The sequence below is a fragment of the Callithrix jacchus genome, chromosome 9 (assembly GCF_049354715.1).
Source record: "Callithrix jacchus isolate 240 chromosome 9, calJac240_pri, whole genome shotgun sequence".
Taxonomy (NCBI): domain Eukaryota; kingdom Metazoa; phylum Chordata; class Mammalia; order Primates; family Cebidae; genus Callithrix; species Callithrix jacchus.
In genome coordinates, this window is record NC_133510.1 from 19412769 (window position 1) to 19428330 (window position 15562).

At 49.1% G+C, this 15562-nt stretch overlaps 1 protein-coding gene across 3 annotated transcripts in view; it reads right to left on the reverse strand.

Moving 5' to 3' along the window:
* The window catches only part of ANO2 (anoctamin 2), a 371758-nt gene that overhangs the window by 220803 nt on the left and 135393 nt on the right, over positions 1–15562 (reverse strand). For all 3 annotated transcript variants that reach the window (XM_017975875.4, XM_054238042.2, XM_054238043.2), the window contains one exon: positions 10612–10676. In XM_017975875.4, the coding sequence (XP_017831364.4) occupies positions 10612–10676 (65 nt within the window). The remainder of the gene's footprint in view (positions 1–10611; positions 10677–15562) is intronic.

Genomic DNA, 15562 nt, shown 5'->3' on the forward strand with positions numbered 1-15562 from the left:
AATCTGGGGGCTCTGCCTTCTTTTTCTTTCACGTCATCTCCATAGAGATTCTCCTGATGCTGCTTGCTGGCTGCCAGAGCATCGGAGACCTAACCTTTTTAATCCACAGAAGTCAAAAGAGCTAGAATTTCCAAATGGGATATAATCTCACAGGACTGGATAAAGAAGGGATCACTGAAGGATGAACAAAAGGAGAGGGACTGAAGCACAGCAAGAGAGATCTACGCAGGGCACCAGCTGGGCATTTCAGGAGATGCAGTTCCCCTGAGTTGGGTAGGGATATTATTAGCACATGGCCGATTCGCTTCTCTCTGCCATGCAGCTTGCCTTCCTACCCCAGGGCTGAGGACTGGGCAGAATGTCAGCCTAAGGAATTGCTGCCATTTTGATAGAGTTGATAACAGCTGGAAATCACACCATTGCCCTCCTCCAGACCAAAATGCTCAAATGAAAAGTTCAAAATCCCAGTCCTCCCATCGCCTCTCTGTCTCTCTTGACTGGATTCAGTTGAAAATGGACTCTGAAAGAAACCAGTAAGGCTGAGCCGACAGCTCTGAGGGTTTCCCGAGTCCCTGCTGCAGGCTGAGTGACTAAGTCTGAGTTCCCCAATCTCTTCGTGGCTGAGCCAATCAATTTGCCAGAGGCAGGCGGTAATTCTCGGCAGCTATCTAACTGTCAACATCTTTGAATACCTTGAGATAATCCCAAGAATGTACTAGAAGACAGCACAGTCTCCCAGGCAGGAATCTTGAAGGTTTGTGTATTTTTTTTCCTTGCTTGTGTTTGTGACTCTCAGACCCACAAAATGCTGTGGTTTTCCGTTTCCAAAACAGAGGCATGAGCCTGTACTAAAAGCCTGGGCATGCTGGGCTAATTAAATTTAGCTATCTTGCGGTGGTTGCTGCAACGTGTGTTCCGCCGATGTTATTCAATGTGTTAAGACGTTTTCTGTTTATGTTGGTTACAGAGCCATGTGGTGTGGGTGGAGAACACCACTCCAGGGAACATTATTAGCAGGACTGAGGCGCTCAGGGGTTCCAGAGACACGTGGTCAAACAGGGGCTTACGGGATCAAACAGTTGGGCCGTGTCCCTGCTAACTCACCCAGTGCCAGTCCCCTCACTCCTTCTAAGGCAAGATCAGTCCCTCAGATCTACCTGAAAGCTTGATTCCCACAGACAGAACTGCACCTGCCATCATGCAGCCTAGAGATTTCGTAGAAGAGATGAAACTATAGGGAGAGAAACTTCAACACGTCTGCAGGGGCTGAATGACTTGCCCAGAGACTCCCAGGAGAGATGAGGGAAGAAATGAAACTCCTTGTGCCCACTCTTACCTGTCCAGCTGGGAATACAATGAGACAAAAGCCCATCCTTAAGCCCTCTGTTCTGCCACCTGCCTAAATTCCAGAGAAACTACCTGAGATCCTCTCCTGAGATTTCCCCCTATCATGTCCCTTATCTAGCTCAGCCCTGGTGCTTTCTTCTCAGCCATTCTTTTCCCTTCTCAAGTCTCTTCTCTCAACATCCCCTGACCCAGAATGCTTAAATCCCAATCTTGTAAATCCCCCAACCACATTTCTTCTCTCTCAAATCTCCACTTTCTGCTTAAAACTCACCTATCCCATAAGTCTCATTTTCGTGTAATCTGCCACCCCAGAGCCAGTTACTAAGCCCTTTAAAACCTCTCCCTGTACCTTGCCCAGCACTGCTACCCACAGCTTTGTGCATTAGTTACCTGTTGGGGGCTATTTGACAGCTCTGTGACCTACCCAAGAAGTTTTCGTTTGTGAGTACCTTGTGTCCCATCAGTACCCTTCAAGCTCCCACTTTCCCCCTTCTCTGAGGCTTCAACACTACACCCAGTACAAAGCTCTGCCTTCAGTGGATCCTGACGCAGGACTGACTCTTGTACTGTTAACAGACTCAGCGCTCTATTTTTAAGAAAAATCTCTGATAGGCTGGATTTCTCATGACCTCCCTAAAAAGCAAAGGGGAGCAAAATACAGCTCTTCACAGTGAGGGTCCCCTGCTGCAGCATCCTCACTCTGGTCCCTTGCTGAGACCCCTTGAGCTTCAGAAACATCATTTCACTCTCACTGGGAAGCAAAAGAAGGCATCTCCACTACACGTTGCCCCACCCAGCAGAAGCCAGACTCCACGACAAACCGTGGAAGCGTCTTTGTGCACAGCGCTAACTTGCTTGGGTGTCTGGTTGCTGAAGCTGCAACCGGGACAAAGCAGCAAATTAGAACTGGGAACAGAAGCTACTCAGTTGACAAAAGCAAGAAGTGACAGCTGACAATCTGACAACATGGAAGGAGTCAGGAAAAAAAAGATCATAAAAAATAGAAATGAAAAATCAAAATCATGGCATTCTGGGGTTGCTGAACAGAGGCCCTGAGAGTCATGCATTACTCCTGCTAGGCACAAAGAGGGGTGTTCATAAAGACGGCCCCATCGTAAGCCAAGGTCAACTACGGTCAGCATGCGGCCCATACCGGAAGACCCCGGTTTTCCCTGGGAGATGGGTAATTGAAGGGATTAGCACTAGAGGGCTGGAAACCCAGCTAGCCTGACGTCCACTGAATGCAACTCTGTGGCACCTTCAGCTACAGAGTACTGTGAAAAATAAGTTTCTGGAGTTGGACAGGCTTGGATTTGAATCCCGGAGGAGGTTTCTCTGTGGCTCTGGGAAGCCTTTGCTTCACTGACCTCAGCAACCTTGTCAATGAAATGGAGATAACAGTACCCATTTCACAGGGTCGCTGTGAGGGACAGAGGCCACACACGGAAAGTGCATACAGTATTTGATTTACAGTCATAGAATGTGATTACACAATATTGGTCAAAGCTCTTGAGCTAAGGAACCATATGAAACTCCACCACTTTAATGAATATTATAATTTCCGCCACAGGGAGTAGATAAGTTTTTATTTATTTAACTAGACCTACATCCATCATCACAGGTTTTGTACAGCTCTTCATCTGAACCCTCACAGTGATACTGTAGCACACTTGCTATCATCCCTGTTTCACAGCTGAGAAAACTGAGGCTGGAGAGTGGCTTGCCCAAATATTACATCAACTGGGAACAGAACTGGAGGTAAAACTGAGTTCTTTTCACTCTTAAATCATGGTTCCTGGTCCAAAGGAATGTCCCTGGGCAAGCGCATCAGGGTTTGATGAACACATACACAGGCACATTATCCATCTTTTCACTGTCAGCCTCACTCCTTCTCCATTTTCATTCATTCTCCGAGAATAGGGAACTCCTACTTATGTAAGTCTGACTTTATAAAGACGCCTCTCCAAGTCTTTGCTCACGTTACTTTTTCTTCTGTGAAACAGTTCCAGCCTGGTCGTGTTTTCTTTAGGTGTGATGACCTAAGTCAGACACATGTGTGGTTTTACCGTGATTTGGTAAATCACTGAGTGATGTGATCCTAGTTTGGCTTTTAAATGTATTCTGAGAATTCGAGGGGTCTGTGGTGCTGCATCACATCACACTGATGTTTCTAGAAAGAGTTACAGTCATCCCCAAAGACCTCTGCCTGATACATAGTTGATACCTCCAAGCCCATCATCACAAATGACTAGTCGGGGGCCAATTTTCCCTCGTGATCTTTTCCATATGATATTTTCCTACAGCCTCAGAGCTACTTTCTATAAATTTTCTCTATTAGCTTGTCCCTTCATTTGCAGAAAACCCAGTGGTCATATGCAAGCATGGAGATTTCACTTTGAACTCCAGCTCCTTGAGAGTGGGGTCATGCTTACATCATCTCCATATCCCCAGGACCAGTGTCTGACAATGCAAAATACGTATGTGTTGGCTTAACTACTTCAGTGAGGTGTATGTAAGTTTCCTCCTCTTCCAAGTTTCCCCACCACTGAGTCCCAAGAAAGATGATCATGATGATAAGACTGTGTGGGGAGCTCATGTTGTTGTGAAAATGCAGAAAGGCCTAGGAATGTTTGGGGTGGAGGAAAGAATGCTTAGGTATATGAGCACTGCTGTGGACACAATCGTGATTTTCAAATATTTAAATGGTTGACCTATACAACAGGGAACTCTTGTTCTGCGCAGCTCCGGGAAGCAGAACTAAGACCAAAAGGAGGGAAATCGGCAGAGTTTTCCTTCTAGTTTCACGACTTCCTAGGGGCTAGAAATGCCCAACAGAGAAACAAACTGTCCCAGCAGTAAGGTCCTCCCTATTCCAAGAAAAATCAAGGAGAGGTTGGGCATTTGCTAGATGATATGCTGCAAGAAAAGTCCTTCATTCCCTCCTTCCAGGGCCAGGTATGCAACTGTCTGACCTCTAAGCTTCCTTTGCCTCTGTGATGCTGTGGTTCTTCCTAAAGGTTCTGGATAACTGCTAGCTTACTGTACAACAGGGTCAAGAGGGCACAAATACATAGTTTGTCATATTTTTCAGACTAATATCAGCTTTTCCTCTTTGGGGCATGACATAAGCCGATCAAGAAGGCCATGAGCTGGTGCCTGACAGCTCCCTCCTCCCCCAGCTCTGCCCTGGAAGTCCAGATGGCCATGGGAAACTCGTGGAGTTTCTTGGTGCCTTGGGGTCCACCATCTGTACCATGTGGCTGATGTGACAGGAGGGAGGATGGAAAGTTTAAAACAGGACCCACTACCTCTGGAAGGTTGTTGTGAGGCTAGGAGGCCACCCTCAAGAGCAACATAGTCATTGGCTGTACCTTGAACTGGAACTGGGAGCATCGTACTGTTTCCACTGGTCAACCACGAGACCAACTCCTGTTTCCACTGGTCAACCACGAGACCAACTCCTGTTTCCATTGGTCAACCACGAGACCAACTCCTGTTTCCATTGGTCAACCACAAGACCAACAGCCTTCCCTCTGAAAGCGTACAATGGGAGGAGAGTAGCACTCCGTGGAGGAAATGAGAGAAAGGGGACTAGGGCAGAGCCTTTCCCTAGCTTGATGGGATGAACAGCATGACTTATATCCTGATCTATAAAATGGACCAGAATGTAACAGCACGGAGCATAATCATCCTTGTTTCTGCCTCACCTCAACCAGCTGCTGATGCTTTTCTCTGTCTACCCTTCTCTCACACCCTCAGAGGTAAAAGAGTAGTCTTCAGACCCATGAGGTATTATTTCCTTCCAGTCTGCAAAATGTTTTTCAGCTAAACCCAACCCTCAACTGGTAAGACCCGTGCAAATGCCATGATGCTGATCCCACGTTTCATCCCTCCTTAGTTTCCCCTCATGCATCCAGCCTCATTTCCTTCCAACCCTGGATTCCCTGCTAACTCATGGGGCAGAGCAAGGGACTTGGGCCAGGTTGGCAGAGAATCCTTACAGACAGGATCTGCAAGCCAAGTTGTTGATCTCACCACTCCCAATCAACAATGAGGAAGGATCTGGCTCTGAGTCAACGTGCTTTTCAGTCATTAATGTCAGGCTAAACTATAAATCCTTATACAAGGCAGTCCAGGCTGGTGATAAAGACATGCTCTTTCACCTCAGGCATCCTTCAGAAAGCAACAGTTCTGATTCAAGGGCCACCTCTTCCAGGAAGTCTTGTCTTACTCCTCTAGCAGCAATTGCTCTCCAACTGTTATCCCATACTGATAGGTTTGAACATTATTGTAGGACCTTGAACTGGAACTCTTTCCACTGGTCAACCACGAGACCAACTCCTGTTTCCCTTGGTCAACTGAGAGCCCTCACTACCTCCTGTCTTGCACACACCTGTCTTCCTACATTACTGCTAGATGCCAAAGGCCATAAGCTCTCCCTTCATCATTGTTGCCCCTTCCCATACTGCCAAGCAAAGAGACTTGCTCATTGTAAGCATCGGTGAATGTGTATTGAGCTAAATTCCCTCTCTCAATCCCAAAGAAAGATCAAGGAGAAAGCATTGGGGCTGTGGAAATAAGTAATCACAGGTTGATCAATATTTTTCTCTCTCCATTCCCTCCTCTAACCCAGGTGTGGCCTAGCCAGTCCTTCCACAGCCTGGCCTGCTGAGAAGCATCCTAAGAACGTGGCCTCCTCAGTCTCCCGCTAGTGGGGCGGGGGCGGCTCAGATGAGTCACAGTTCAGGAGTGGAAGCAGAGCCCAGAGACAAGGAGGGATGGCTCAAACCACACAGCCACACAGAGGCAATGCTGGGAAACCCAGGCAAGGACAGTGACCTGTGCCTGGCAATAGGAGGGAGATCCCATTCCTGGCATGTCAGGGCTTTGGGTGGCCTCGCCACAGCCAGGGCCAGAGAGAGCTGGGATTCTAAGATGGTAGAGATGTATAGCAAGGCTGGAGCACAGTGCCACCCAAGGGCTCCTGAAATGGTAACCCCATGGAGATCACTCTCAGATCCTTGTGGAATACTGAAATGGTAACCCCATGGAGATCACTCTCAGATCCTTGTGGAAGCTGCTCCATATCTCAAGGCTCCAAGCTGGAACATTTCGAAGAGAACTCCAGATCTGCCACATGGGCGGGCTTCATGTCTGGGGCCTGACTTTCAGTGCAGGAAGCCTCACTCATGAAGTGAGCATCCCTGAGGCAGGTGGGAGTGCGTAAGGACCATTTCCCCTCTTCAGACCTCAGGCCTGCTTTGGTACAGTGATATCCCCTAAGTCAACAGGCTGCAATGACCCTGAGCTGAATACAGTTCTAGAACCCTCTCTTTCTCATGCTGTCACAGGCAGGCAGTGGCAGCTGCTTTAGAATAAACTTTTTGTACATAAGTTTCAGCAGAGTATAGTCAGAAGATAATTCAAACTCAGAAGGCATTTAAGGCCTATTGTTTTGTCTCATCCATAGCAAAACATCCAAGCTAAGAAAATCAGCCCGGGAGCAGATATTAATTTTAGTGAAAAGATAGATCGTGGCCCTGACTGTGCAGATCAGAACTGTACAAATCCAAAAGGCCTCCAGTCCCCAGGTTTTCCCAGAAAATAAGGGCTGTTTTCCTCCTGGGTTTTAGGGCATTGGACCAAAGAAGTGCAGGCAGAAATGTCCTCCTCCAGCTGTGAGGACCCTCTTCCAGCTCCCTAAAGGACCAGAAGAGCCATTTCACTCTAGCTCAGGAGTTCTTCCTCATATTATCAGCCACAAGCCGTGTTTCCGCCAGGGCACAAGTGCTGCTGGCTGGAAGTGCCCAGGGGATCTTCTGGATTGGGTTGCACTCATTCATCTAGATTCCTGCTAGATACCTCCCTAAGGAACCTTCCAGAGAGCTCTCTCTCTCTCACACACACACACACACACACTCACAGACATACACTCACACACATGCTCACACTTATATGCAATTGCTCATTCATACACCTACTCATACACACACTCATATACATTCAGTCTGACACTGACACACTCATGAACACACTCATACCTACTCCCACATACACTCAGACACTGATATATTCACACACACTCATTCACACACTCATATACACTTACCCACTCACACACACACTCAGGCCCACTTACACACATGCCCTCACATACACACACTATCCCAGACACATGTATTCCCTGGCACACACACTCTCATATTCTCTCACACCCACACACATGCACTCACACGCATACACTCTCACATACAAACTCACGACCCACACATAGACACACTCACACACTCTCACACTGACAGTCTCAAACTCACACACTAACACACACTCTCACACAGGCTCACATGCACACTCGGGCCTGCAGGCCCCAGGTCTCCAGAGCAGAGGCAGGATCAGGAGGAGAGCCCCGTGGGCTGGAGGCCATTAGCAGTCTCACAGTGCAGCCTGCTGGGCACGAAGGACGCTGCAGCCAGGTGGAGGCAGGGCCAGGGGTGCGGGGAAGGGCATCTTGTCGACTTTCAACATCCAGGACTGGTATCTCAAACCCCAAGACTCAACATGTGGCCAGAAGGCCTGCGAAAGGGGAAGGAGAGCTAGTCCCAGGGCCTTCCACATACAAACAGGTCTCCCGCCCCATGAGCTCGCAATGGCTCACACAGCTGTTTTAGAATCTTCCAAACAATTGGCACAGAGGAGTAGCACCAGGGCTCCAGAGGAGGAACGGAACTTGGCGCTAAAAATGAGGAGTTGAATACCCAACGAAATGGATGGGAAAGACCTTGGCCAGGCCTGTGCATGAATTATCATATTTTGCCTGTGCCAGATTCCCCTGATCCGTCACTCTTCTGACACAGACCACATGAGGGCAACTTCTCCGCGAGGCACACGGAGGTGCCGTGCACGGTAGTAAGTAGTCATGGAGCAAAACTGTCACAGTGTGGGGCCTGTGATGGCTCAGGAAGGGGGCCACAGGCTGGACTCTGTAGGCAGATGGGCCCCGACAGGAGGTGGCGGGAAAGATGAACAGGAAGTGGTGAAAGAGAGAAATGTGATGAAGAAGAATCCCCAAGACTCAGAGTTAGATTGGGAAGTGAGAGTGAGGCCAGTCAGGGATGACTGAGGTCTCGGGCTGTGTCACAATGAAGAGGAGGAAGGGGAGGACTTGGACAGAATCAGAGGAAGCAACCTGGGGCCACTTGGTAAAAGAGTGTAAAATGAGGACTTTGGTGGGGAGTTTGCTGAGTGTAAGTAGCTGCTCCCTGCACACTCGAGCCCAGATTTCTCTCTACAAGTTCTCCAGGTACCTGCCCACCTCTGCCCCTCATGCCCCCCACCACCATCCCTTCCATTACTTCTCTTTCCAGCAATATCTTGAGGTCAGAGAGTTCCTTACGCCACTGGGATGACAACCACCACCGCCATCTGCCTTGATTCCCCATATACATGCTGCCCAGCGACCCATTCTCCTGAGCCTCCTCCCTCTCCTCCCTCCTGACCAAGCCTTGGCCTTGCCCAGGGGCTGTAGGAGTGCTCCGGACCATCTGATTGGTGAGGAGCTGTGGACAGCCTCCGGCCCAGCACCAGTACACCGTGCCCTGTCAAGACAAATTTGAGCTCTCCATTCTCAGGAGCCGCCAGGTCCCAGAGCAGGGCTCTGCTCCAAAGGCAATACTTCCCCTGCAGGTGAGGCTGCTTTGGTGGCCAAAACCAAGTGCATATTGGAGCCATTTCCCACTTAGCTGGCGGTGAGTCACCTGAAGTCTCTGGGGGGAAAGACAGGGCTCTCTGGTAGGGAGAATTTTTATTTTTTAATCACACTTTAAAAGAAAAAAAGAATGAGTAGTTGGAGAAAACAGGCGACAGAGTGGGTGGCCACTTGAGAACCAGAGAGAAAGATCAAAGCCCACCAAGAATGCAACGATCAGCCTTAGTGTGGCCCAGAGAACAGTCTAGGCGGCCCATGCCACATGAAAGGCAGCCAGGGGACGGGAGACACGGTGAGGGCGCCTTGGTCACAGGCCCCACATGTCCCTGCTGCCCCACCCAAGACCTTAGTTCACGGTCCTCAGCTGGAACAAACACCTGCTTCCAAGAGACATCCAACCAAGCTCTGTCTGCTGGCAAGGCCACTGCATCTCTGTATAGGAGGTGCGCTGCCCAAGCTCTGGCCTCCAGGTGGCTTTCTCTTTCCAAGAAGAAGCTGTAATTCTTCCCTCTAGACTTGATTCTCCTGGCCGCTGCCCCTCTCACAATCCCAGCCCAGGGCAGCCAGCCAGGAACATGCTCTATTCTCAGGCTGTCTGATTAGCTCATTAGGCGTCTGCTGGGCAGTGAGTCCACCATGTCCACCATGGAACAGCCTTCTCCTGTGGGGTCCAGAGCCCCATCTTTTCCAAATGAGCATGTTCTACCAGGGGAACTCACAGACCCCTCCACTCAGCCTCCCGAGTGAGGACAACCAGGAACCTGAAGATCAGAGGAACTGGGGCTTGCCCAAAGAAATGGGAGCATTTAGTGGCCAGGCCTGGACCAGAACTCACACCTCCAGACTCTCCGCCCAGGGCTCTCCCATTTCACAGTGCTGCCGCCCAACATTCCCGCCAGAAGACTGAGTTTCTAGAACCCCGAACCCATTTTCAACTAGTCAGACCTGCGGCATTCCGGTAAGTTCTTTCAAAGGACTTTTCACTCGTGTTCAACAGAAGCTGGAGAAATGTCCAAGGTGCCAGACAACAGGACATCATTCCGTGACAGCATGGAAGGGAAGAACCCCAGGACCCAGTCTCCCCTCCCTTCTAATTTGGAAAAGCTATACAAAGTCCACATCCTAATAGGCCAGCCAGCATATTCCTCATGTGATTTGCCAAATCCACCCTTTCCTTGATCAACACTGGCACTTGGGCATAACGCAAAAATCACCTTCATCCAGTTTCTTCTCTAGGACAAGACTAAGGAAAAGAAATGAGGCAGCTCCAGGCACCCCTCCCAAAGAACAGGCAGGGAAAGAGACCACGGTGTAGGAGACCTCTGGGTGGAAGTCATGGTCTATCAGTCTACAGTATCTTTTGCCCCACACAGCTTCCATTTCCCTCCCATGTTCCCAGTTGCTTCCCACCTGTGAGACACAGAGGAAGAGATCATCAAAGCTAAAAAACAAGATTCCTTCACTTGAACAAAAGACTGCCAGAGTCAAAATGGTTGGTGAGACATCTTTCAGGACTGGCATCTCCAGGATCCTTCCAAAAGTCCCCTCCCACATCTTACCTGATTAGGTCAATAGGTTGGAACTTATAGAACACTCCGTAGCGCGCCCATTCTTGATACAGCAGCTAAACGAAACACAGAAACAGGTTAGAGGTAGATGTGGGAAACTTCGCCTGATTCTGTTCATCCTAACAAGTCAGAATTTTACCTCCAAGCCCAGATTCTAAGAAATTCTCATAAGACATCCACAGGGAGATGGGCAGAATCAGGAAGCTCAAGTTTGTTACACTCTGAGGCAGTCCTGCCCCTGATTAGCAGAACTCCACCTTCTTTATTCCCTCGTCTTGCCTAGTCCAGCAAAATGAGCCCTGATGTTCATGATTCACTCATTGAACAAGTATTTACTGACATCTCCTCCATGCCAAGCACTGTCCCCACATAGGATACAGCAGTAATCCACAGTCTGCTTACACCCTGATGTGGAGAGACCGATATAAACATATAAACAGATAATATTTGGAAATCTTAATGAAGAAAACTTAATCAAGGTTGGGGGTAGAATGTGAAAGAAGGGAGAGGAGTGGGTACTATGTTAGACAGGATGGCCAGGGAAGGCCTCTCCAAGGGGGTGACATTGAGCTGAGACACAAAGGAAAGGGGGAGGGTGTCCCAGGCAGGACACTCTTCCTGGGCAAATGCCCCAAGGCAAGTGCATATGGCACATCCTAGGAAGAACAGGAAACCAGTGTGTCCGGAGCAGAGTGAGCACGGGGAGAACATGGCAGACAATGAACGCCAGAAAGAACCAGGAGGGCCAGATCATCCGGGGATTTGCAGGTCATGCTAAAATCTTTGTATCAGTACTGGGTGAAATTTGGATTTTGAAGGAAGCCACCAGGAGACTTGTAGCAGAGGGGCGAAACAATCTAACTGAGATTGCAGGAGGCTCACTCTGGCTGCTGTGTGGAAAACAGACTGAAGAGCACAGGGAAGCTAGTGGAATGGTCAGGGAGGAGATGATGATGGCTTGTACCATGGGGGCAGCAGCAGATATAATAAGAACGAGGTGATTCTGCTTAGATTTTAAAGGTAACGCCTATAAGATTTGCTGTTGGATTGGATGTGGGATGAGAGGAAATAAGAACTTGGCCTGAGCCAGTGAGTCATGGTGATGCCTTTTACTAAAATGAGAAAGACTGTGGGAAGGACAGGTTAGTGGGGGTGCAGTCAAGAGCTCACTTGGGGGTGCATATTTTTGATATGTTCTTTGGGTGTTCAGGGGCACGGTGAGCAGCTGGATATAAAAATTTGAAGTTCAAAGAAGAGTTCTACGCATTTGGGAGTTATTGAAGAGGAGACAATTTATAGAGTCATTAAATGAGGGATGTTACCGCCAAGGAAGAGATAGTGAGTATAGAAGAAGCCTGAGGTCTGGGCCCTGGGCATGCCACCATTCAGAGATCAAGAGGGTGACAGAGAACAGTAAGGGAGACAGAAGGAGCGGCCAGTGGCGTGGAGGAGAACCAGAAGTGTGTGGTGTCCAGGAAGCCAAGGGGAGAAAGGGTTTCAAAGAAAAGAAGACGACAATCTATGTCAAAAGTTGCTAATGGGTCGGGTCAGACGAGCAGTGGCCGCTGGACTCAGTGGCTTTGAGGTCACTGATCACCTTGACAAGAGTGGCTCCAGGGGAAGGGTGGGGGCAAAACCTGAGTGAAAAACACACACAAGAGATTAAGAAGGGAAACCCTGCAACGAACACACCAGGCCGTCTTGGAATATCTCTGCAGCAACTTTAGCAGAACCAGCATGTGTCTCGCTAAAGCCGTGTGTTAATCCCAGTCAATAAAATCGTTCAGGAAGGGGCCATCATTAGACCTCATCTACGTACCCATGCGGAATCAATACTGGTACTCTATCAAATTATATGTCAAGAATTGACAGATTTATAATACAGCTGCTATTTTGTAACATTCTTTATGCTCCTATCACATCACACACAATTCACAAGGAAATCTATCAAGGAGAACCTACTTAATCAGGTACTTCAGACGCCCATCTGGACATCAGCCCCACAGGGAGCCATCCTGCTTACCTGAGAATCTTTAAAGACATGTTATTAAGATGGAAATGAGAAACAGTGTTCTTACTTAAGGGTGATGAACTTTCATTGTCACAATGTCTCCCAACAACTACACAACAGGACCAGATACTAGACGGGCCCTGAAGGGGCCCACTGCACCAGAAGTCACCGCCACTTGCAATGGAGGAAATCCAGATACGAAAAGGGGTTATTCAGTGCATGAAGGCAGAGGGACATCTGAACTCACGAGCACTGCTGCTGCTCACTCCAGGGTGGTGGCTAACCTCATCTTGTTGTCATTAGTACATCGTCTCCTCCCACAACTTGGGTGCTTCTACTGCCTGCGTTTTGACTCCCTCCCTTGAGGGCAAACCCTGGGCTCTCCAGCACCTGGCTGTCACAGTAACATCATTTCTTGCCCAAAGGGAGACAAGCTTGCGTCAGGAGAGGCAGGCAGGGCACCCCTCGAGAGCAGTGGGACGTCACTGTCTGCCTCATAGGCTCTAACCTCCAGAGTAAATTCCTCCCCAAGTCCTACATCCAGCCAAAACCTGAGCCTGAGAACACCTACCTGCCACTGCCCTGGAGGAAAAAATTTAAAATGTTCCAAGAATCCAGTGTGGCCCCAACTGAGAGCTGACCTCACAAGCCTTTTCCCTGGTTGAATCCCAGACCTGCTGAAAAAGACTTCCAGAAAGTCCCTCTCTCACCATGGTCTCTTCTAAGCACAAAGCTGTATCCATTGCTTGTGGATATAGATGAGGAGGAGCCAAGAGAACTATCTGGGCTTGATACAGAAGAGCTAGAAGCATACGGAGGAGGCGGTGATCAGGCAGACCCTGACACAGAGAGTTGCAGAGAGTGACAGAGCGCCAAAGCTGGGAGGTGGTGCAGCAATTATGCCTGGATGCCCAGCCCAGCTCACTGGCCTTCTGCCACCTGCAGGAGGTAGGGAGGGAGGGGGAGAGTGCTGTAGACCCTTCCCAATCTTTAAGAAGGTTTAGTCACATGTAGCATAGTTAGGGGCACGGATTATGCTTGCAGGGTTCCAGAAGGGACCAGCAGTCAGGGTGAAGGGAGACACACTCTGGAGTCCTGCCTCGTAAGGACCAGCATGGTGTGAGTAGAGCATGGAGGGATACCATGGAAATACATAATAGTCCCTCTAAACTTGTAGAGTCTGGAGCCTTCTAATACAGCTCATAGCAAATCCACTTTCTCCCTTAGAGGTTCAGCATGTCCTCTCTTCATCAGCTGGCCAAGCCAGCAAATAAACCAGGGAGAGACTACAGCTCCTTCTTAACGGACAGCCTGATTCCATAGCCCTGGATGTAGTTCCAGACGTGTCTGTCCACCTCAGGCCTTTACAGCAGGATCCATCCCACATGATGGATCAGAGCACAGAAGCAGCAACTTTGGCTCCCCATGGACCAAATTTGACAGGCGTCATCAATTTAAGGATTTCGTGAGACTGTAAAGGAACTCAAGTGTTAAAAAACCTTTTGCAATAACCTTTGCAATGACGGAGAACATCAAGGTGTTTGGGACTCGTGGGCTGCTCTGAGGCCACAAGCTCCTCAGAGAGCAGCTAGACCTGAGACAGGCAGAAAGACACTGTAGCCCCCATGGAGGCATTTAAGGGACAGGGGCAGCCTGAATGGAATAGACTTGGACACTACTCCCAGACCCTACCCTAACCTGTTTGAACAAGTAACACCACCTCTCTAGGTCTCAGCTTCTCCTTACAGTAACATGAAAGTCGTGCAGCTCGGCAAAATGAATCCTCAGGTGAAACCAAGAAGAAAAGTACCTTTCTTGAAAGTTTTCAAATGCAGGACTGAATCTCTCCACAGTTTTCAGCGGGTCTTTTCCCAACTATCCACTAGGGAAGACAGCCACCTGCAAAGGCTGGGAAATCCAGGACTAAGTGTTTCTAGAATGCTAAAGGAAGTCACAATCCAAAGTACTACTTTTGGTTCTCCCCTGTAAGTGACTGAAGAAGCCCCAGAGAGCCAGCGGGAGTTGGGCAGCCTCGAGCAGATGGTAACAGCCACTGCTCTCACTTCTCTGGGAACCTCCAAAACACTAGGCAGCTTTGGCAAGTGGAAAACTAGACAGCTGCTGGAAGCCAGGAGGGACCCATCTACCCCCAGGCTGCTCCCTCTTCCGGTTGCCCTTGCTTCTAGGAAGGCAGGAAACCCTTGTTCTCAAGAGGGAGGAAGTCTCTTCTTAAAGACCCTCCAGGAGGGGAGAGAAAGAGACTTCCAGCTCCTATCGGGGGCTGAGTCATGGAGACTGTATAATGACACCAGTTGAGTTTCAGGAGTGGGAGACTGGTGTCCTCCAGGGCCTAGAGACTTGCCTAGAATTTGTCTGCAATGAGCCTGGGCCTTGGGGAGATCATGGGAACAGCCACAAATCACAAGGAAGAGTGAAGAACATCCAGGTGCTGGCAGGATGGGCAGGCTGGGACACCATGGCAGATCATCCCTAGAGGCCCCAGAGAGGCCACCCTACACTGCGGCTCCCAAGACTTCTCCACATCCTTCAGCTCCACATGCAGAGAGAGTCCTCCTTTACACCTAAGCAGATTGATTCCTGCAACCACCTCAAAGAACACTTGACAGTTATATTACAATGAAAACAAATAAATATGTAGCACACATTTGGGTGTTTTTGCTCTTTCTCCTCAGGGTACATTGTAGGCACCACCCACATACCACTGAAACTACAGAAACAAATCCAGCCTTGGCATGAGAATCCCTTGCTGAACAGAAGAAGCTGTGTTAACATGACCACGCGGCACTAGCTGGGATTCGGACACTAAGATTGTAGCCCTGACGTCACAAACATTCACGGACATTAAAACCAGTCTCCTCTGCTGGCTAGGTGTCAGCTTCCCAACTCAGATGGACAGCAAAAGGCACTCTT